General features: G+C 40.8%; 1 protein-coding gene across 1 annotated transcript in view; it reads right to left on the reverse strand.

Moving 5' to 3' along the window:
* Positions 1-13827, reverse strand: part of LOC148861036 (uncharacterized) — a 33561-nt gene extending 19734 nt beyond the window's left edge. The window contains exons 1-2 of the mRNA XM_088985003.1: positions 13491-13827; positions 12767-13266 (exon numbers count right to left, since the gene is read on the reverse strand). Coding sequence (XP_088841129.1) covers positions 12767-13266; positions 13491-13827 — 837 coding nt within the window. The remainder of the gene's footprint in view (positions 1-12766; positions 13267-13490) is intronic.
* Positions 13828-25121: the final 11294 nt, after the last annotated feature.

The raw sequence follows: 25121 nt of genomic DNA on the forward strand, positions 1-25121 counted from the left end.
ACAGAAAGGTTTACCTGAAAACGGCTCTGAACCTTGTCTGATAGAGGCCAAAGGGAAACTCATTTGATGAGTGAATATGATCCGTCACAGAAAGGTGGTGGGGTTATGCAGCTGAAACAGTTGGCTTCACGCACCCCATGTGATTTCCCACATTTCCAGAGACATTTCATCGTCTCCGTCACTGAGAAAGGAGGGAAATCTCAGAGATGAACAAATGGGAATGGAACATAGATTAAAAGCCATATCTATGTAGGTAACATGAATCAAACTAAGGTTGTGGACTAATGATTTTGCTATTTTATCAGAAAATGGAAAACGGTCAATTTGCAAAGCTTCTAGGTGATAACAAGCTTAAGGGCCCAAACTATGCCGACTGGTACAAAAATTTTATGCTGGTCCTAACTTCTGAAAATTTAGACAAGGTGGTGAAAAATCCTGCCCCGGAACGTCCGGGTGATAGGGCTTCTGAGGCCCGTAGGAGGGACTACCAAGAGTGGGAGGATAAGAACTTTCTACCCCGCTGCTTTGTCATTGCCTCATTAGACAACTCAATGCAAAGGCAGTTCGATCAGATCAAATTAACCAAGGACATATTGGACAGTCTAAGAATAATGTATGAAGAGCAGAACCGTTCTACTCAACAGAAGGTCCTGAAATTGTTCATGACCGCGCAGATGACAAAAGGGCAGAAAGTTCATGACCATTGTCTTCGAATGATGGGATACATTAACGAACTTGAAGCTCTTGGATCCAGGCTTGATCTTGGCATGCAAGTGGATGCAATCCTCAATTCTTTGCCCTCTTCCTTTAATGCGTTCACAATGAACTACAATATGAATAAGCTGAATGTCAGCGTCCAGGAACTCAGCAATATGTTGCAGGGAGCCGAGGATCTACTCATGAAGGATGAGCCTGTGATTATGCTTGCTAAAGCTAACAAATCGCGCAAGAAAAAGAGAAAGGAAAAGAAGCCTCAGAAGAAGGCTGCCAAACCTAAGAAGCAGAAGAAGAACAAGGCATCTGATTTCTGTCACTTCTGCAAACAGACCGGCCACTGGAAGAGGAATTGTCCTGCTTACCTGGAATCTAAGAAAGGTAACATCGAAACTTGTGTCATAGAAACTAACATGTTAGTTACTTCTGTGTCCTGGTGTGTTGACTCCGGGGCTTCAACTCATGCGTGTAACTCACTGCAGGGGTTCAAAGTTAGCAGAAGGTTGAGTGAAGGTGAAGTGACACTATTCTTGGGAACAACTGCAAGTGTTGCAGCAGAGGCAATAGGAACCGTAGAATTAGTTTTTAAAGAAGTAATACTTGTACTTAAAACTGGACATTTATAAAGATTCAATTGGTTTTAAATGTTCACAGCCGTTGGATAAGTCTGGGGATATTTATCCTGCCAAGGCTAATGCTGGTGTGCCACCAAGTGTTGGGATGGCCTGTCTCAGCCATCAGGGTAAGACCCGAGGCACATGCAGTATGGGATTACTTGAATCCTTGAACCGGACCAGATTTCCAGTCTTGCCCTGGACCTTGGAGATAGATGGGCAAAACTGGAAAGTTACACCTAACCCCTAGACTCTATTATGACACTTCACTAGGTGTTGGATCAGGTTGCCTTTGATATGCCAATCAGTGAGATCCTTAGCGGGGATCAAAACCTGGGTATGTTGGGGCAGTTTGAGAATTCATCTAAGTGGGTGATCATAGTGACAGAATCAGCCACTTTGTCGGACAAAGGGTAATGATCGGGAATGCACTCTCTCTGATGGAAACCAAACTACCGGCAGTTGATTTCAATCGTTGGAATTTTGTTTTGCAAAATTAATATATTTATATATATATGTACGGTTTCAAATTGTTTGCAAATGGTTTTAATTCCCCAGATCCATGTGAGAGGAGAGTGCAGCACTATTCCTTACAGCCGAGGGAGAGATCCGCTCTTGTCGGGCAGTGCTTGATCATTAAGGGCTGAGAGGTTAAGTGTAAGACCATTGAGGATAATACCTGATGGGCTAATCTTGCACCTGCCCACAGTCCCTGGGTTTTTATAAGATGGTTTGGCCCAGGGACCACTTAATGTAAGTGTTGGGCCCATAGGGTCCATATGATGGACTCAAGGGGTTCATTGAGTTTTTCAGTGAATTCGGCTGGGCCTTGTATTAAAGGTTAGGCCGAACCCATGTGGCTGGTGTGTAGATCAATGCTTGGGTCCCACGCCATACAAAGAATCCCAACTAGGCAGCAGATTGGAAAGTAATTAGACACTGAACACTTAATGGGCCAGAAGCCCATTTCGAGGTGGGCTGATATGACCACCCATCCTTGGGGCGAATCTGAGATTAATGTTAGTAAAAGGATTGGACCTTTAGCCTTATCCACTCTTGGAGACCGAATTCAAATTAGATTTGAATCTGGTAACCTCCTGATAAGATCAGGAGTAAGCTAACTTTATCTGCAGATAGGATTAAGATTATCCCCAATCCAAATACTGATTCGGATTGGGATAACTCCTAATTAGGAGGATTCTTAATCAAGAAGAAAGGAGGAGAAACCCAAAAAAAGAGAAATATCAGATTTCGAACCACCTTGAAGAGATATAGGATATCTCCTGCGAATTGAGATAGGATCTCATTTCATACGGCAGAAAAAGAAAAAAAGGCAGTTCAGCCTTTTCGCCTTTAGATTTCTCCTCCTGCCGCCGCCATCTGTTTTTGCAAGATTAGATCTTTGCAGAAAAAGAAAGTCAAGAAATCTGTTCTTGACATCAGTCTTGCAAAAAAGACTAAAAGGATTCAGTGTTTAGTGTATCCAGAGGATTCTTGTGAAGGATCCAGTGTGTAGGACGCACCGTGCTGGTTCTTTTCCATCCACAACTGTGTCATCTTCAGCAGGAACGGATCTTGGAGCATTCTTTGGGCGTGAACACCAACTTTGGGAGATATTATTTCTCCGGATCAGGTATATTCCTCCCATTTATCTTTTGGTACAGATCTGGTTTGATTATGGTTCAAGTAGGATCCTTGAATATTGTATTCTAAATTTAGGGAATATGATTCCTAGTTGGGAGAAGGTAGGAAATTTTTGAAATTTTCCCACCCATTCCGCAACCTTTATGGTGTCCATTAGATGGATCCTACCTTTCTTTCACGGGGATGCGCTCTCACTGATGGAAACCAATTCTGCCGGCAACCGATTTCAATCGTTGAGATTTATTTTGCAAAATATATTTTATATGAGATATAAAAGTATATATATATATATATATTTGAGAGAGTGCAACACTGTTCCTTGCAGCCGAGGGAGAGGTCCTCTCTTGTCGGGCATTGTATGATCATTATGGACTGAGAGGTTGAGTGTAAGGCCATTGAGGATAATACCTGATGGGATAATCTTGCATCTGCCCACAGTCCCTAGGTGTTACAAGGTGGCTTGGCCCAGGGACCACTTAGGGTAAGTGTTGGGCCCATAGAGCCCATCTTATGGGTTTTTCAGGGGGTGCATTGTCCATAACAGTTTATTCGGCCAGGCCTTGTAACAAAGGCTGGGCTGAACCGATGTGACTGATGTGTAGATCAATGTTTGGGTCCCATGCCATACAAGGAAGCCCAACTAGGCAGCAGTTTGGAAGGCTTAATGAATACATAACCCTTAATGGTCCTTAAGCCCATTTCGAACTGGGCTAATTTGATTAGTCTTTAAGGGACGAATTCTGAGATAAGATCAACTGAAAGGATTGGGCCCACACCCTATCCACTCAGAGAGTCCAAGATCTAAATGAGATTTAGATTTGGAAACTTCCTAATTAGATTAAGAACTGGCTAATCTAATCTACAGATAAGATAAGGATTATCCCTTATCCTAAAGGGACTTCTAATCCAGATATGATTTGGGTTAGCAACTCCTAATGGGATTAGGAGCTGATCCCTTTAAGTCTATAAAAGGAAGAGGGGGTGGCAGCCTTTAGACATCCAACAATCACTGGCAACAGTCTTGTCTTCAGAGCTGAGATCACAGAAGAGAGAATTCTACACCCTGCAAATTCTCTTTAGCCGCCTCCTTCCTGCAGCCGCCGCCTATAGCAGTTCGATCTCCATTGCTTGGGAGAAATCAAGATCGGATCTTGATTCCAATCTTTTAGAGAAAAGATTGGTAGGAGTTGTATTCACTAGCCGCCCAAGTGATTCTTGGGAAGAATCAAGTTCTTAGGAAGGACACTACTGATTCTGCTCCACCATGCACTGCGCCATCTTCAGTGGGAGCAGATTTTGGTTTCTACCTTGGGCGTGAACACCTCTGTTGAGAGATATTATTTCTCTGTATCAGGTATTATCTCTCTCTCCTCCTTTTGGTTCAGATCTGGTTTAGTTTATGGTTCAAGAATGATCTTTGAAAATATGATTTTCTAAATAGGGAATTCGATTCCCAGTTGAAGGGAAAGAAAAATTTTTTAAATTCGCCCCCCTTTATTCCACAATCTTGGGCATCCATCTGATGGATTTCCTATCCCTTCATTGGACACCCAAAGATTGCGGAATAAGTGGGGCGAATTTCAAATTTTTTTCTCTCCCTTCAACTGGGAATCGAATTCCCTATTTTGAAAATCATATTTTCAAGGATCATTCTTGAACCATAAACTGAACCAGATCTGAACTAAAAGGAGTAGGGAGAGATAATACCTGATACAGAGAAACAATATCTCTCAATGGAGGTGTTCATGCCCAAGGTAGGATCCAAAATCTGCTCCCACTGAAGATGGCGCAGTGCAAGGTGGAGAAGAATCAGCAGTGTTTTTCCAAAAGAACCTGATCCTTCTCAAGAATCACCTGGATGGCTTGTGAATACAACTCCCACCAATCTTTTCTCCAAAAGGTTAGAATCAAGATCCAATCTTGATTTCTCCCAAGCTATGGAGTTCAAACTGCTGTAGGCGGCGGCTGCAGGAAGGAGGTGGCTAGAGAGTATTTGCAGGGTGCAGAATTCTCTCTTCTATGATCTCAGCTTTGAAGACAAGACTGTTGCTAGTGATTGTGTGTCTAAAGGCTGCTGCCCCCTCTTCGTTTTATAGACTTAAAGGGATCAGCTCCTAATCCCATTAGGAGTTGCTAACCCAAATCATATCTGGATTAGAAGTCCCTTTAAGATAAGGGATAATCCTTATCTTATCTGCAGATTAGATCAGCCAGTTCCTAATCTAATTAGGAAGTTTCTAGATCTAAATCTCATTTAGATCTTGGACTCTCTGAGTGGATAGGGTGTGGGCCCAATCCTATCAGTTGATCTTATCTCAGAATTTGCCCCTTGAAGACTAATCAAATTAGCCCAGTTCGAAATGGGCTTAAGGCCCATTTAGGGTTATGTATTCATTTAGCCTTCCAAACTACTGCCCAGTTGGGCTTCCTTGTATGGCATGGGACCCAAACATTGATCTACACATCAGCCACATGGGTTCAGCGCAGCCTTTGTTACAAGGCTTGGCCGAATACACTGTTATAGATAGTGCACCCCCTGAAACCCATCAGATGGGCTCTATGGGCCCAATACTTACCCTAAGTGGTCCTTGGGCCAAGCCACCTTGTAACACCCATGGACTATGGGCAAATGCAAGATTAGCCCATCAGGTATTATCCTCAATGGCCTTACACTTAACCTCTCAGCTCATAATGATCATACACTACCCGACAAGAGAGGACCTCTCCCTCGGCTGCAAGGAACAATGTTGCACTCTCTCAAGTATGGATCCCAGGAATTAAAACCTTTTGCAAATCATTCCAAAACCATAATATATATACTTTTATATTTCATATAAAATAAATTTTGCAAAACAAATTTCAACGATTTAAATCGGCTGCCGGCAGTCTTGGTTTCCATCAGTGAGAGTGCATCTCCGATCATTACCTTTGTCCAACAAAGGGACTATGATCATCCACTTAGATGAATTCTCAGACTGTCCCAACATACCCAGGTTTTGCCCCCCGCTAAGGATCTCACTGATTGGTACATCAAAAATAGCCCAATCTGACACCTAATACAATATCATAATCGAGTTTAGGGGTCGGGTGTAACTTTCCAGTTTTGCCCATTAATCTCCAAAGTCCAGGGCAATACTGGAAATCTGGTCCAGTTCAAAGATTCAATTAATCTCACACTGTATGGGCCTAGGGTCTCACCCTGGTAGCTAAGACAAGCTACCCCAACTGACTTGGTGGCACCATAGTGTCAGCCTTGTCAGGATAGGTCTCCCCAGACTGACCCACTGGCTGTGAACATTCTAAACTAACACGAGTCTCATTAAGTGTCCAGTTTAAGGGTATTACACAGAAACATACCAAGGGAACTTGAATCAAATATGCACTTTTATTCATTTACAATAAACTCATAAAGTACTCATAAAGTACTGAGTGGGAGAATTAAATAACTAAAATTTAAAAGAACAAGAAAGCAATAGCAAATTCAACTAACAAGATGTAATCATTCTTACCAAATTCTGATTCAAGGGTTCGGGTTAGTCAATTGGTCATTGATCATAGGTAGATTTCGGTAGTCCTGCAATTCAAGCATTTAACCTTAGATTTATTAGGATAGCCATAATAAACCTTGTGTTTTCCTAAATCAGCTAACCAAACCCAGCATTCGATCAACACTTATCACTAATCAACTGGGTAACATAGCGTTCCATATCAATTAGTGATAGCGTTAAGCTTTGTGAAAATAGTTAAACCAAAATAACAATAATTGAGATAGCTGCAATTATCGAATCTTGTTCCATTGATTCCCTTAGGTTAAAACATGTCAATACATTGGTCAAAGGCTGTCATGAACAATTGACCCAGAAAGATATTAACCTAATTGCTACTTGTACCACTATTCATGACAATTATGAATCACTGAACCATGGATAGCAGTAGGAAAATCAACATTAATTAATTTGTCAGACTAATTAACATTAACATCGAATGAGAATATGCACAAGAACCAATGAATACCTGAATTAAAAAGCAAGAACTTGAATTAAATATAGAACCTCATGATGACACAATCGAACCTCCCCCCTTGAACCAGAAAAGAAAAGCTTAGCTACTCATGAATTTCGATCCCTCCATGCTCTACTTCTTAGTAAGCCAAACTGCTCTTCTTGGTAGCTTGAGTTGCTTGATGATTTCTTGGATGCTTTGAGTGATGCCTAAAGCTGGTCCACCCCCCCTTTATATAGCTTTAGGAGGAGGGGCTCTCTCCAACTCCTTCTAGGAGATTAAGCTCAAATTAGAAAGTCCTGATCTGTTTTGAATTAATCCTATCCTATCTCTTTTCTAGTAATCTAATTCAATCTTCTTATCTTGATAGGATTATATTCAAGAATTTAAATCTAATAAGACTCTTTCTGGAGGTTACATTCAAAATTGGGGCTCTTGGCTCTTGAATTCGAGTTGGGTTGCTTTAAAAACTTGGGCTGCTACAAGGCTCTTCTACGAGTTGGGCTTCAGCTGTGAAATGGGCCTGGCTACGAACTTGCTCCAATTTTTGGCCCGGTTTCGTATTCGATGCAGACTGAATCTGTCAAAACCCAAAACATAAAAGTTGTGGGCCTTTCTTTCAGCTTTCTGATGCCTCTTGAATTGTCCAATTCAGAGTCCGGAATTGAGAGTTATACCTAGATTACGGACTGTTGTCGAAATTGTGCAAAATCCTCTGAATTGCCATGTTTTCTTCCAATTGCCTTTTTTCTTGCACTGATTCGAAATACAAGAGTAATTAGTCCATTTAAGTGCTAAATTAATGTAAAAGAGTGAGTATTAAGGGATAAAAAATAGGGTACATTTTAGTCTCATCAAGCAAGCATAGCAATGGGCTCATCTTTCTTTATCAGTTCTTTGGCCCTCTGCAACATATTGCTGAGTTCCTGAATGCTAACATTTAGCTTGTTAATGTTGTAGTTCATGATGAACTAATTGATGGAAGAAGGCAGAGAATTTAGGATGGCATCCACCTTCATGACATGGTCAAGCTCGGATCCAAGAGCCTCAAGTTCAATAATATAACCCATCATCTTGAGACAATGGTCATGAACCTGTTGGTTCATGGACATCTGCGTGGTCATGAATTGCTTCAAGACCTTCTACCAAGTAGAATGATTCTGCTCTTTGTACATCGTCCATAGACTATCCAATATATCCTTGGACAATTCGATCTGATTGAACTGTCATTGTATCAAATTATTCAAGGAGGATATCATGTAGCAGCGGGCTAGGGAATTTTTCTCTTCCCATTCCTGGTAGTCCCTCCTACGGGACTCAGAAGCCCTATCACCTAGATGCTTCGAGGCGGAATGTTTAACTATTTTGTCCAGTTTTTCCGATGTCAAGACCAGCATAAGGTTACGATACTAGTCACCATAGTTTGTGCCCTTTAGTTTGTTGTTGTCCAAAAATTTAGCGAATTGCCCATTTGCCATTTCTGATAAAAAGCAAATATTAGTCCACAACCTAATTTGATTCATGTTATCTACATAGAAATGGCTCCCACAGACTTTCATAAAGCTAGATTTTGGTGGGCCCTAACAGCTAGGGTTCTGCACGGTTCCTCTTCAGGAGGTGTGGGGCCCACCACAAAGGGAGATCATCCAATGATCTTTTAGGGACACCATGGCAATGATGTGCATTCAGCCATGGTGTGCGCAAGAGCCACTATCGTATCAGCATGGTCAAGTACTTATGGCCCATGAACATTGCACATCACACATCCATACATCACATGTAGGGATAAAATTGCTCACTGAATAGCAGTGAGCTGTTCGGCACATATAGCTTTTAAACAGTTCTGGTCCGGTTCAGGGTTTCAAGAAAACACACATTGCATGTACCTCAGGTCTCACCCTGGCAGCTAAGACAAGCCACCCCAACCAACTTGGTGGCACATTAGTGTCAGCCTTGGCAGGATAAATCTCCCTAGTTCTACCCAACGACTATGAAGATTCTAAACTAACACGAGTCTCATATGTGTCCAGTTTAATGGTATTACACAGAAATGCACTAATAACATGAATCAAATATGTATTTTATTCATTTACATTAAATGTCATAAGGTACATCATTCTGATTGGAGCTAAGGGCATACACTGTCTAACACCAATAATTTCTCGTACACTCAGAATTACCCACATCCTTTTGGGGTTATGCATTAGAGACTGTGATATACGTGTTGAACTAGGTTCCAACCAAATAAGTTATGAAGACTCCCTATGAGCTTTGTACCGGTAAGAAACCAAGTGTGAGACACTTGAGGATTTGGGGTTGTCCAACACATGTAAAAAGAATGAGTGCGGATAAATTGAAACCGAAGACCAGTCATTGCCTATTCATAGGCTACCCCAAAGGCTCTATAGGTTACTTATTCTATGATCCAGGAGAATGGGAGGTGTTCTGTAGCGGAAATTCCCATTTCTTGGAAGACGAAAACATCCTGAACAATCATCATTAAGAAGTTGTTCTTGATGAGGAGAGCTCAAGGGTAGAGGGAGATGTCCCACATGAAGGGAGAGAGAGATCCATCACATGGATGCCCAAAACTTGTGAAATAAGGTGGGTGAATTTCAAAATTTCTCTCCCTTCAATTGGGAATCGTATTCCCTATTTTAGAAAAATCATATTTTTCATGGATCAATCTTGAACCATAAACCAAACCAGATTTGAAATGAAATAATAGGAGAGGGATATACCTATACAGAGAAATAGTATCTCTCAATGGAGAAGCAAAATCAGCAGGGTCCGTCCCATGAACCAAACTCTTCAGGAAGAATCCAATGGAGGCAGTAAGCACAACTTCCTATCAACCTTTCTCCAAAGACTGATATCAAGAACACTTATTGATCTTCTCCCACCAAGGAGATCGAACTAGCAGTGAGGCGGCAACTGGAGGAGAATGCAAGTGCAAAAGATGGCATAGATGTTTTCTCTCTTGGTTATCTGAGATTTGATCTTTGGATGATTGGATGATCTGGATTGTTCACCCCCTTCTTGTAGGCTTGAAGAGATTAGCTTCTGATCCTATCAGGAGTTTCCTAATTCAGATCATTATCTGAATTTGGACTCTCTTTAAGTGATAAGGATAAGACCCTTATCTTATCTACAGCTTAGATCAGCCTTCTCCTGATCTTATCAAGAGGTTTCCATATCTAAATTTAGATCTGGTCTCTCTGAGTGGATAGGGTAGGACTCTATCCTATCTACTGACTTAATCCCAGATCTGCCCCCTCTATTTAACTAATTAAAACAGGCCAATTCGAGATGGGCTTTAAGCCCAATAAGTTTATGTGCTCAAACTGCTCCCAAACTGCTGCCCAGTTGGGCTTCTTTGTATGGCATGGGACCCAAGCATTGATCTACACATCAGCCACATGGGTTCGGCCTATCCTTTGTTACAAAGTCTGGCCAAATACACTATTGTGGACAGTGCACCCTCTAAAACCCATCTCACACTTATTCAAGAAATAAAAGATATTTTTTTTCAATTTTTTTTTAATCATAAAGATAAATCGTGTTCCAATCCATGAACTCATTATCGTGGTCTCAACATGCCTAATAAGACAAGTTCTAGAATAATCAAACCATGTTTGTCTATCAAAAACCAAATGCTCACAAGGGTCAAATCTATATTGCATCTTTCCCGTTGATCATTCCCACTACTGAGGTACCTTCCATAGCCAAAAATTTCAGCTAGATTTGCTTGCATCCTTTCTTGTCTATCCCACCTAAGCACATGATTCAATGTGGTTTGCAATCATTCAAAAACAAGTTTCTAAGGAACAGAAATTTTGAAAGGAAAGGTTAGTGAGTGATAACCGAAGCATGCTAGAGTCCAAAAAAAAATTATCAACCCCTTAATCATCCCCCACACTTAAGATATACATTGTCCTCAATGTATGAAATATGCATAACAAGAACAAGGAGAGAAAGATTTAAGAGGACTTCCCTGAATGCCTCGTTGAGATCCTGCAGATGTGAGATAGAAAAAAACACACTCATAAGAGAGAGAAAAAAACTGAACAAAACAAATAACTATACTTAACGGGTTGCCTCCCCACAAGCGCTCTTTTTAAGTCATGAGCTTGACTTTCAACTTTCTTTCATGGTGGTTGATGAGACTGAAAAGAACCCTATTTTTGTCCCCTAATTTTCATCTTTTTTCATTATTTTAACACTTAAATGCACTCATTACTCTTGTATTTCGATTCAGGGCAATAAAGAAGGCAATTGGAAGGAAACATGCCAATTCGGGCGATTTTGCACAATTTCAGCGATAGTCAGTGATCTGGGCCTAACTCACAATTCCGGACTTCGAATTGGGAAATTCAAGAAGCATTAGAAAGAAGAACGAAAGACCCACAACTTTTACGTTTTGGGCATTAACTGGTTCAGTCCGCATCGAGTACGAAACCGGGCCCGAAGTCGGAGCAATGTCGCAGCCAGGCCCATTTAACAGCTGAAGCCCAACTCGCAGAAGAACATGGAAGCAACCCAAGTAGCAGAGAAGCCCAACTCGGATACAAGAGTCTAGAGTCATAATTCGAATGTAATCTCCCAAGAGGGAGAGAGTCTTATTAGATCTAAACTTTGAATGTAATCCTATAAGGATAAGAAGGTTGGGCATTAGATAAGAGATAGGATAGGATTAGTTCAAAGAAGATAAGATCAAGACTCCCTTAGCATCACTCATTCCAAGATCCAAGAGATCATCAAGAGGCCAAGAAGCTCAAGATGGTAGTTCGACTATGGAGAAGAAAGCATGGAGATTGCACAGATCATGAGCAGCTAAGCTTCTTTTTCTGGTTCAAGGGGAGAGGTTCGATTGTGTCATTGTGAGGTTCTGTAGTTACTTTATTTTCTTGCTTTCTAATTCAAGTATTCATTGATTCTTGTGTATATTTTTATTGGACATTGATGTTAATTAGTTTGACAAATGAATTAATGTTGATTTTCCTATTGCTATCCATGATTTCCGTGATCCATAATTGTCACGAAGAATGGTACAAGTAGCAATTAGGTTGATATCTTTTTGGGTCAATTGTTCGTGACAGCCTTTGACCAACGTTTTATCATGGTTCAACCTAAAGGAATCGATGGAACAAAATTCAATAATTGCAGCTATCTCAATTATTGTTATTTTGGTTTAACTATTTTCACAAATCTTAATGCTATCATTGTTTAACATGGAATGCTATCGTACCCAGTTGAGTGGTGACAAGTGTTGATCGAATGTTGGGTTTGGTCAACTGAATTAGGAAAACACAAGGTTTATTATGGCTATCCTAGTAAATCTAAGGTTAAATGCTTTAATTGCAAGAATGCTGAATTGTACCTAAGATCGATGGCCAATCGATTCAACCTGAACCCTTGAACTAGAATTCGGTAAGACTGATTTTTCTCTTGATTGTTTAAGTGCTTTCTTATTCTTTTAATTCTAGTTATTAAATTTTCCCACTCAATTATAGTATCCATTCGGCCAAGAGGTTACTGATTTGCTCCCTGTGGGATTCGACCAAGTACCACTTTTACTGCAAATATCTTATTATGGGACAACTACTAATTTAGAGGACTTCGACAAACCCGTCAGTGGTTTCAAGGAGAGAATGGACTCATGATGGATGGGTTACTCTCCTTCGATATAATGCTTCAAACATTGTCCATTTACCTTGAATGTACTCCCATCATTATGCAGTTCAATTGCTCCATGAGGGAATACCCTAGCCACTTCAAAGGATTTGTTCCACCTGGTTTTTCAACTTCTGATGTTTCCCCCTCTCATCCTTCATGGGTGGGTTTAAACCTGGAATAGGGGCCCGCACAATAGATGGGAGGAGTTTTGTGTGAGGTGGAGGTAAACTAATAATTGATGCATTATGAGTTGCAATTTCAAAAGAGTCTAGCTCAGAAGTCAAATTCCACAGTTCTGATTTAGATTTATCTACTTCAGCTGCCCAAACATCAATGCAATCAATTGCATATATTTCATGTTTAATTGTGTTGGGACTTTTCATGGTTTTAAATACATTAAACATCACTTCTTCACCACTGATTCTAAGAGTAAGTAGACCTTCTTTCACATCAATTAAAGCATTACCCGTAGCAAGAAAGGGTCTCCCTAGAATCAACAGCATTGTCTTATCTTTCTCCTTATCCAACACAATGAAATCAACAGGAATGATGAAATTACCCACTTTGACTAAAACATCTTCTACTATTCCCCTAAGATATTTAATGCTTCGATCAGCTAATTGCAGGATAATAGTTGTAGGTGTTAGTTCATGCAGTCCAAGTTTTTCAAAAATAGAATAAGGCATTAAATTTATACTAGCACCTAAATCACAAAAAGCTTTTTCAAATTTAGTATTCCCTATGGTGCAAGGTATAGAAAAACTCCCTGGATCCTTAAGCATTTGGGGAATTTTTTTTGAAGAATGGCCGAGCACTTTTCATTTAACTTCACCATCTAACTGTTCTCCCATTTCCTTTTGTTTGACATCATCTCCTTCAGGAATTTGGCATATTTTGGCATCTGAGACAATACATCAAGAAGGGGGAGGTTAATATGTATTTTTCTAAATACTTCTAAAAACTTCTCAAATTGTCTGTCCAAATTAGCTTTCAAAATTCTTCCAGGGTAAGGGATAGGGAGTTTAATAGCATCTAAATTCAGTTTAGGTGTACTCCCTTCAATCTCCTTTTGCAAATCAGCCACATCAGCTTCCTTATCATCTTTTTGGATTTCGCCAACTGTCTTCCCACTTCTTAAGGTTATGGCGTTTACTTGCTCTCTGAGATTCTTCTCCATGTTGTTGGGTAGCCATCCCTCTTTTCTTCCCAAAAAAAGATTTACAATCTGCCCAACTTGAACTTCTAAGTTCTTAATCGATGCTTCATGGCTTTGGAATTTTGCTTCAGCAATATTGATGAACTTAGAAATCAATTCCTCCAAATTACTCTTTTTTACTTGTGGGGGCGGCTGTTGTTGGAATCCCATTGGTGCCTTTTGCTGATTGTTGCTCCATAAAAAGTTTGGATGATTCCTCCACCCTGGGTTGTATGTATTTGAGCAGGGATTGAAATTTGGCCTGCTAGTATGAGATATAAAATTAGCATTCTCATGGGAAATAAAAGGACTATTTAATTGAAAATAAAAATTTATATGTCCTATTTGACCACATAAATCGCATGAGATGCTAGATGATGTTAGCCAGTTTTGTATGCCCTTAGCTTCAATCAGAATGATGTACTTTATGGGTTTATTGTAAATGAATAAAAGTGCATATTTGATTCATGTTCCCTTGGTATGTTTCTGTCTACTCCCCTTAAACTGGACACTTAATGAGACTCGTGTTAGTTTAGAATGTTCACAGCCAATGGGTCGGTTTAGGGAGACCTATCTTGACAAGGCTAACACTATGATGCAACCAAGTCGGTTGGGGTGGCCTGTCCCAGCTGCCAGGGTGAGACCCTAGGCACATACAGTGTAGGATTAATTAAATCTATGAACTGAACCAGATTTCTAGTATTGCCCTTAACCTTGGAGATTGATGGGCAAAACTGGAAAGTTACACTCGACCCCTAGACTCGATTATGATACTGCACTAGGTGTCGGATTGGGCTGTCTTTGATGTATCAATCAGTGAGATCCTTAGCGGGGGTCAAAACCTCGGTATGTTGGGATAGTCTGAGAATTCATCTGAGTGGATGATCATAGTGACAAGATCAGCCCCTTTGTCGGACAAAGGTAATGATCGGGGATGCACTCCCACTAATGGAAACCAAGACTGCCGACAACTGATTTCAATTGTTGGGATGGTTTGTTTCGGCCATCAAGGTAAGACCCAAGGCACATGCAGTATGGGATTGCTTGAACCCTTGAACAGGACCAGATTTCTAGTAGTGCCCTAGACCTTGGAGACAGATGGGCAAAACTGGAAAGTTACACCTGACCCCTGGACTTGATTATGACACATCACTAGGTGTCAGACCGGGCTATCTTTGATGTGCAAATCAGTGAGATCCTTAGTGGGGTCAAAACCTGGACATGTTGGGCAGTCTTAGAATTCATCTGAGTGAGTGATCATAGTGACAAGTTCAGCCCCTTTGTCGAACAATGGTAATGATCGGGAATGCACTCTCTCTGATGGAAACCAAACTGCCGGCAGTTGATTTCAATCGTTGGAATTTTGTTTTGCAAAATTATATAATAATATATATATATATATATATATACATGTATATGTATGGTTTCAAAAGATTTGCAAAAGGTTTTAATTCCCGGGATCCATGTGAGTAGAGAGTGCAGCACTGTTCCTTGCAGCCGAGGGAGAGGTCTTCTCTTGTCGGGCAGTGCTTGATCATTAAGGGCTGAGAGGTTAAGTGTAAGACCATTTAGGATAATACCTGATGGGCTAATCTTGCACCTGCCTACAGTCCCTAGGCTTTTATAAGATGGCCTGGCCCAGGGACCACTTAATGTAAGTGTTGGGCCCATAGGGTCCATATGATGGGCTCAAGTGGGTCACTGAGTTTTTCAATGAATTCGGCTGGGCCTTGTAATAAAGGCTGGGCCGAACCCATGTGGCTGGTGTGTAGATCAATGCTTGGGTCCCATGCCATACAAAGAAGCCCAACTGGGCAGCAGATTGGAAACTAGTTGAACACTGAACACTTAATGGGCCAAAAACCCATCTCGAACTGGGCTAATACGATCACCTATTCATGGGGCGAATCTGAGATTAATGTTAGTAAAAGGATTGAGTCTTTAACCTTATCCACTCTAACAGACCAAATTCAAATTAGATTTGAATTTGGTAACCTCCTGATAAGATCAGGAGTCAGCTAACTTAATCTACAGATAGGGTTAAGATTATCCCCTATCCAAATACTGATTTGGATTGGGATAACTCCCAAAAATTAGGAGGTTTCTTAATCGAGAAGAAAGAGGAAAAACCCTAATAGAAATATCAGATTTCGAACTAGGGTTTGTATGCAAGAGATACCTCCTGCGAATTGGGTTTTGATCTCTCACAGACTCCAGTGAGAAGAGACACAGTTCAGCCCTCTTCGTCTCTGGATTTCTCCTCCTCCAGCAGTCGCCATTCCCTGTTGCAAGATTGGATCTATGTAGTAATAGGAAGTCAAGAAATCAGTTCTTGACAACAGTCTTGCAAGAAAGACCAAAATGATTCGGTGTTCACGGTTTCCAGAGGATTCTTGCGAAGAATCCAGTGTGTAGGACGCACCCTACTAGTTCCGTTCCATTCACAGTTGTGTCATCTTCAGCAGGAGCGGATCTTGGTTTCTTCTTTGGGCGTGAACACCAACTTTGGGAGATATTGTTTCTCTAGATCAGGTATAATCCTTCCTATTTCTTTTTGCTTCAGATCTGGTTTGATTATGGTTCAAGTAGAATCCTTGAATATTGTATTCTAAATTTAGGGAATATGATTCCCAGTTGGAAGAAGGTAGGAAAATTTTTGAAATTCGCCCACCCATTCCGCACCCTTAATGGCATCCATTAGATGAATCCTACCATTCTTTCAGTGGTATCAGAGCCCCAGGTTCAAAAATTGAACCAAAAGAAAATCAGATCTGACCCTGCGCTGATGGACAAAAGATGTTCTGCCAAGATTTGCGTAGATTGCTTTCTTTTTTCTTCAAGAAATCATTTCTTGTTTAGGGCGATTGATCTGAAATTAATTTTTGTTAAATCCAAAATTTATTTAGAATTGTTCTTTATTTATTTTTTATTTAATGGACTGTTCAAACCTGGAGATCGCAGTGTAGTTTTGGCGCAGATGGTATGCGCACCCTTTTTCATTTATTTTATTCAATTCGGTCTATAAATATTTTTCTTCTAGACTGAATATATAGGATTTGATCAAGAATGCAATTAATTAATAGAAATAATTTTTCTGTTGTTTATTTTCTTGATTAAAGAAGAAGGAAGAAGATGGTGGCGCTGGAGATTTGCAGATGGAGAAATTGCTTCCTGTGATTTACAGTTTATGAAACTGTAACATTAATGATTAACCTCTGTTTTGCAGGTGGTGTGAACAGTCCATAGTTGATTTGTGTTTGTTTAAAATCAAGATTATTAATTTCAGATATTGTATGAATTAATTATTGAATTGAAAATCAGTTTTGGACCATTTCGGACTAGATTGGATCAAAACTGTTTGGACCAAATCTGGGGTTCGAAAGGGGCTGTTTTTCAGTCCATATTTCTCACACTTGTTGTTCCAAATCTGATGTTCAATTATAGGGATTAATTCGGCCCACCTGTAAAGCCCAGTTTTAAAGGGTTAAAACTGCAAAAGCCCATTATTGTGAGAAAAGTTATATGGGCCAAACTGCTAACTGCAATTCAGCCCATACACCTAGTAGACATTAATTGTTAATGCTTTGGGTTTTTTAAATGGGCTATTTGATGGGCTTTACAATAGTTAATTGATTGGATCAATTCCACGTTTACATGTGATGTTTGGATGTTTGATGTGCTGCAACCATGGGCCATAAGCACTTGGCCCATGAGGACTCGTTAGTGGCTCTTGCGCACACGATGGCTGAATGCACATCATTGCCATGGTGTCCCTTAAGGTCATTGGATGACCCCTCTTTGCTTGGTGGGCCCCACAACCCTAAAAAGGGATGCGTATAGAACCCCTAGCTAATTAAAGCCCACCAGAAATCAGACTTTACGAAAGTCAGTGGGAGCCACTTTGGTTTGACCTAAATTAGAACTAGGGCGTAATTTTGTTCCCTCCAGCAAATATGAATGCATGTGATAGAGAGATCCATATGATGGACTCTCTAAAGGACTTCCGTCATTAGCACAATGATGGGCCCATCAGTAATGTGGAAACACACCATAAAATTGGGCTATCCATTTGCTGTTGGATCTGTTAGAGTGTTTCATAAGATGATGGGTATGCGCTCACTGGACAGAAAGGTTTACCTAAAAACGGCTCTAAACCTTGTCTGATAGAGGCCAAAGGGATACTCATTTAATGAGTGGATATGATCCATCACAGAAAGGTGGTGGGGTTTTGTAGTTGAAATAGTTGGCTTCATGCACACTATGTGATTTCCCACATTTCCAGAGATATTTCATCGTCTCCATCACTGAGAAAGGAGGGAAATCTTAGAGGTGAACAAATTGAAATGGAACATAGATTAAAAACCATATCTATGTAGGTAATATGAATCAAACTAAGGTTGAGGACTAACGTCTTTGTTGTTTTATCAGAAAATGGCAAACGATCAATTTGTAAAGCTTCTAGATGATAACAAGCTTAAGGGCCCAAACTATGCCAACTGGTATAGAAATCTTATGTTGTTCCTAACTTCTAAAAAGTTAGACAAAGTGGTGAAAAATCCTACCCCGGAACGTCTGGGTGATAGGGCTTCTGAGGCCCATAGGAGGGACTACCAAGATTGGGAGGATAAGAACTCCCTAGCCCGCTGCTTTGTCATTACCTCATTAGGAACAATGTATGAAGAGCAGAACCGTTCTATTCGACAGAAGGTCCTGAAATTGTTCATGACCGCACAGATGACCAAAGGGCAGAAAGTTCATGACCATTGTCTTCGGATGATGGGATACATTAATGAACTCGAAGCTCTTGGATCTGGGCTAGATCTTGGTAGACAAGTGGATGCCATCCTGAATTGTTTGCCCTCTTCCTTCAATGCGCTCACAATGAACTACAATATGAATAAGCTGAATGTCAGCATCCAGGAACTCAGCAATACGTTGCAGAGGGTTAAGGATCTACTCAAGAAGGATGAGCCAATGGTTATGCTTGCTGCAGCTAACAAATTGGCCAAGAAAAAGAGAAAGGCAAAGAAGCCCCAAAAAAAAGCTGCAAAACCGAAGAAGCAGAAGAAGAACAAGGCATCTGATGTCTGTCACTTTTGCAAGCAGACCAGTCACTAGAAAGGTAACATCGAAACTTGTGTCATAGAAACTAATATGTTAGTTACTTCTATGTCCTGGTATGTTGACTCCGGGGCTTCAACTCATGCGCGTAACTCACTGCAGGGGTTCAAAGTTATCAAAAGATTGAGTGAAGGCGAAGTGACACTATTTTTGGGAATGACTACAAGTGTTGCAACTGTGGCAGTAGGAACCGTAGAATTAGTTTTTAGAGAAGGAGTCCTTGTTGTGTGACAACAATGGAGTGATTCCGTCTATCACATCACCCATCCCGTTGTTGTGTGACAATAATGGAGTGATCACCCAGGCTAAAGAGCCTCGGGCTCACTCAAAGTCAAAGCACATCAAGAGGAAGTACCATGTGCAGGAGATCGTTGGAAGAGGGGACGTCCTAATTCAGAAGGTAGCATCAGCGGACAATGTGGCAGACCCATTGACTAAGCCATTAACACAGAAGGTATTTGAGAAACACGTGGAAAGCATGGGACTCCGACTTGCACTGGATTGGACCTAAGTGCAAGTGGGAGCTGTTAGACAGTTTTGTTGCCCTTAGCTTCAATCCATTTTGATGTACTTTTGACATTTAGTGTAAATAAATAAAGTACATGTTTGATTCATGTTGTTTGGTATAATTTTGTGTAAGACCCTAAAACTGGACACTTATAGAAACTTGTGTTAGTTTTAAATGTTCACAGCCAATGGATAAGTCTAGGGAGATTTATCCTGCCAAGGCTGATACTGATATGCCACCAAGTGTTGGGATGGCTTGTTTCGGCCATCAGGGAAAAACCCAAGGTACATGCAGTATGGGATTGTTAGACAGTTTTGTATGCCCTTAGCTTCAATCTAAATGATGTACTTTATGAGTTTATTGTAAATGAATAAAAGTGCATATTTGATTCATGTTCCCTTGGTATGTTTCTATGTAATACCTTCAAATCTAGACACTTAATGAGACTCGTGTTAGTTTAGAATGTTCACAGCCAGTGGGTCGGTCTGGGGAGACCTATCCTGATAAGGCTGACACTGTGGCGCCACCAAGTCGGTTGGGGTGGCTTGTCTCAGCCACCGGGGAGAGACCCTAGGCACAGACAGTGTAGGATTAATTGAATCTTTGAACTACACCCGATTTCCAGTATTGTCCTGGATTTGGAGATTGATGGGCAAAACTGGGAAGTTACACCCGACCCCTAGACTCGATTATGATACTGCACTAGGTGTTGGATTAGGCTATCTTTGATGTACCAATTAGTGAGATCCTTAGCGGGGGTCAAAACTTGGGTATGTTGGGACAGTTTGAAAATTCATCTGAGTGGGTGATAATAGTGACAGGATCAGCCCCTTTGTCAGACAAAGGTAATGATCGGGGATGCACTCTCACTGATGGAAACCAAGACTGCCGGAAGCCGATTTTAATCGTTGAGATTTGTTTTGCAAAATATATTTTATATGAGATATAAAAGTATATACATTACGGTTTCGAAATGATTTGCAAAATGTTTTAATTCCCGGGATCCATGCAAGACAGAGTGCAACACTGTTCCTTGCAGCCGATGGAGAGGTCATCTCTTGTCGGGCAGTGTATGATGATTATGGGCTGAGAGGTTAAGTGTAAGACCATTGAGGATAATACCTGATGGGCTAATCTTGCATCTACCCACAGTCCCTGGGAGTTGCAAGGTGGCTTGGCCCAGGGACCACTCAGGGTAAGTGTTGGGCCCATAGATCCCATCTGATGGGTTTTAGAGGGTGCACTGTCCATAACAGTGTATTCGGTCAAGCCTTGTAACAAAGGCTGGGCTGAACCCATGTGGCTGATGTGTAGATCAATGTTTGGGTCCCATGCCATACAAGAAAACCCAACTGGGCAGCAGTTTGGAAGGCTAAATGAATACATAACATTAAATGGGCCTTAAGCCCATTTCAAACTGGGCTAATCAGATTAGTCACTTAAGGGGCGAATTTCGAGATAAGATCAGTTGATAGGATTGGGCCCACACCCTATCCACTTAGAAAGTCCAAGATCTAAATCTTATTTAGATCTAGAAATTTCTAATTAGATTAGGAGATGGCTGATCTAATCTGCAGATAAGATAAGGATTATCCCTTATCTTAAAGGGACTTCTCATCCAAATATGATTTGGGTTAGCAACTCCTAATGGGATTAGGAGCTGATCCCTTTAAGTCTATAAAAGGAAGAGTGGGCAGCAGCCTTTAGACACAACAGACAACCACCAGCAATAGTCTTGTCTTCAGAGTTGAAATCACAGAAGAGAGAATTCTGCACCCGGTGAACACTTTCTTGCCACCTCCTTCCTACAGCCACCGCCTACAGCAGTTCAATCTCCATTCCTTGGGAGAAATCAAGATTGGATCTTGATTCCAATCTTTTGGAGAAAAGATTGGTGGGAGTTGTATTCACAAGCCGTCCAAGTGATTCTTGAGAAGGATCAAGTTCTTTTGGAAGAACACTGCTGATTCTACTCCACCCTGCACTGTGCCATCTTTAGTGGGAGCAGATTTTGGATCCTACCTTAGGCGTGAACACCTCCTTGAAAATATGATTTTCTAAATAGGAAATTTGATTCCCAGTTGAAGGGAGAGAAAATTTTTTTTTGAAATTTTCCCCTTATTCCGCAATCTTTGGGCATCCATGTGATGGATTTCCTATCCCTTCAGTGGTATCAGAGCCCATGTTTAAATCTTGAACCATTCTGTTTCAGATCTGAACCTGCGCAAATAGGGAGAAGGCGTTCTACCCAATTTGCGCAAATTTGGGTTTGGGGAAATTTGTTCCCAAAACAGATGGGCAAATAATCTAAAATATATTTTAAATAAATCTGATTATTATTTAGAATAGTTCTTTATAATTTTCTTGATTTATGGGTTGTTCGTACAAGAGGAGATCGAATTCTTGGTTTGCATAGTGAGAACTGCAAGATTTGCAGTTTATTGAATTTATTTATTACATTTGATCTGTAAATAATTTTTTTATTTTTAGACTCAATGTATAGGCATTTGATCTGATGTAATAATTAATAGAAATAGGATTTCTATTTATTTTTAAGTTTGGATCGAAGATGGCGGCGCAGAGAAGGAGATTTCGTAGATGGGACATTCGTTATCTGCTATTTGCAGTTTGTGAAACTTCAATCTATGACCTAACCTCTGTTTTGCAGTATGGAGTGTGCGAACAGCCCTGATTAACTAATTCTTGATTTTCTTTCATCAGTTATTTAATTTCAGATTATTTTCTTGAATTAAGGATTTAATTAAAGATCAAACCCTAGACCCATTCGAACCAAGATTGGTTCAAAATGTTTGGACCAAATCTATGGTTTAATCAAGGCTGAAAGTCAGCCCTAATTTTCCCACTAATGGGCTAGAGGATTGATATTTAATTAAAAGGATAATTCGGACCAACCTATAAAGGCCCAGTTTTAAATAGTTAAAACTGCTAAAAGCCCACTTTAAGGGATAAAGCTATATGGGCCGAAATGGGTAACCCTAATTCAGCCCATATACCTAGATAATATTAATGGTTAATATTATGGAATTTTAATGGGCTTCCAATGGGCCTTATAGATAATTAATTGATTGGATCAATTTATTCTTGCATAAGATGTATGGATGTGTGATGTGCTGCGTACATGGGCCATAAGTACTTGGCCAATGCTCATTCGACAGTGGCTCTTGCGCACACCATGGCTGAATGTACATCATTGCCATGGTGTCCCTTTTTGGATGACCTCCCTAAGTGGTGGGCTCCACACCTCATCAAGAGGTAACGTGCGAAACCCTAGTCAATTTAAAGCCCACCAAAATCTGGCTTTATGAAAGTCCGCGGGAGCCACTTTGGTTTGACCTAAATCAAAATAGGGTGTAATTATCTGTTCCCTCCAGTTCATAAGAGTGCAAGTGATAAGGAGGTTCATATGATGAACTCTTTAAAGGCCCTCCATCATTAGCATGAGGATGGGTCCTTCAGTAATGAGTAAACGCACAAGAAAATGGGCTATCCATTTGCTGTTGGGCTTATCTGAGTGTTTCATAAGATGATAGGGGCATCATAGACTGATGTGGGAGGGCTTCACCAGAAAATGGGAACTCTCACACGGTACATTGGCGTTCATGAATATGATGGGTAAGCACTCATTGGACAGAAATGTTTACCTAAAAATGGCTTTGAACCTTGTCTGACAGGGGCCAAAGGGAAAACTCATATGATGAGTGAAAGGATGAGAGATCCATCCCATGGACTCCCAAAGATTGCGGAATAAGGGGCGACTTTCAAAAATTTTTCCTCTCCCTTCAACTGGGAATCACATTCCCTATTTAGAAAATCATATTTTCAAGGAATGGGAGAGAATAATACATGAGACGGAGAAGTAATATCTCCCAATGAAAGTGTTCACGCCCAAGGAAGGATCCAAAGACTGCTCCCACTGAAGATGGCGCAGTGCAGGATGGAGCAGAATCAGCAGTGTTCTTCCCCAAGAACTCTGTCCTTCGCAAGAATCAGTAGAATGGTACATGAGCACAGCTTCCTTTTCAATCCTTTCTCAAAGAACTGATGTCAAGATCCAATCTTGACTTCTCCCACAACTGGAGATCGAACTGGTGTTAGACAGTTTTGTATGCCCTTAGCTTCAATCTGATTTGATGTACTTTTGTTATTTAGTGAAAATAAATAAAGTGCATGTTTAATTCATGTTGTTTGGTTTAATTCTGTGTAAAACACTAAAACTGGACATTTATAGAGACTCATGTTAGTTTTAAATGTTCACAGCCGTTGGATAAGTCTGGGGAGATTTATCCTGCCAAGGCTGATACTGGTGGTGTGCCACCAAGTGTTGGGATGGCCTGTCTCAGCCATCAGGGTAAGACCCGAGGCACATGCAGTATGGGATTACTTGAATCCTTGAACCGGACCAGATTTTCAGTATTGCCCTGGACCTTGGAAATAGATGGACAAAACTGGAAAGTTACACATGACCCCTAGACTCGATTATGACACTTCACTAGGTGTTTGATCAGGCTGCCTTTGATATGCCACTTAGTGAGATCCTTAGCGGGGATCAAAACCTGGGTATGTGGGGGCAGTTTGAGAATTCATCTGAGTGGATGATCATAGTGACAGAATCAGCCACTTTGTCAGACAAAGGGTAATGATCGGGAATGCACTCTCTCTTATGGAAACCAAACTGCCGGCAGTTGATTTCAATCGTTAGAATTTTGTTTTGCAAAATTAATATATTTATATATATATGTACGGTTTCGAATTGTTTGCAAATGGTTTTAATTCCCGAGATCCATGTGAGAGGAGAGTGCGGCACTGTTCCTTGCAGCCGAGGGAGAGGTCCTCTCTTGTCGGGCAGTGCTTGATCATTAAGGGCTGAGAGGTTAAGTGTAAGACCATTGAGGATAATACCTGATGGGCTAATCTTGCACCTGCCCACAGTCCCTGGGTTTTTATAAGATGGCTTGGCCCAGGGACCACTTAATGTAAGTGTTGGGCCCATAGGGTCCATATGATGGACTCAAGGGGTTCATTGAGTTTTTTCAGTGAATTCGGCTGGGCCTTGTATTAAAGGCTGGGCCGAACCCATGTGGCTGGTGTGTAGATCAATGCTTGGGTCCCACGCCATACAAAGAAGCCCAACTGCGCAGCAGATTGGAAAGTAATTAGACACTGAACACTTAATGGGCCAAAAGCCCATTTCAAGGTGGGCTGATATGATCACCCATCCATGGGGCGAATTTGAGATTAAAGTTAGTAAAAGGATTGGGCCTTTAGCCTTATCCACTCTTAGAGACCAAATTCAAATTAGATTTGAATCTGGTAACCTCCTGATAAGATCAGGAGTAAGCTAACTCTATCTGCAGAAAGGATTAAGATTATCCCCTATCCAAATACTGATTTGGATTGGGATAACTCCTAAAAAGGAGGTTTCTTAATCAAGAAGAAAGGAGGAGATTTCGAACCACCTTGAAGAGATATAGGATATCTCCTGCGAATTGAGATAGGATCTCATTCATACTCTCCAGAAAAACAGAAAAAGCAGTTCTGCCTTTTTCATTTTGAAAATCTCCTCCTGCCGCCGCCATCTGCCATTGCAAGACTAGATCTTTGCAGAAAAGAAAGTCAAGAAATCTGT

Source organism: Nelumbo lutea, chromosome 4, assembly GCF_056320005.1.
Source record: "Nelumbo lutea isolate HS-2025 chromosome 4, American lotus-T2T, whole genome shotgun sequence".
Classification (NCBI taxonomy): Eukaryota; Viridiplantae; Streptophyta; class Magnoliopsida; order Proteales; family Nelumbonaceae; genus Nelumbo; species Nelumbo lutea.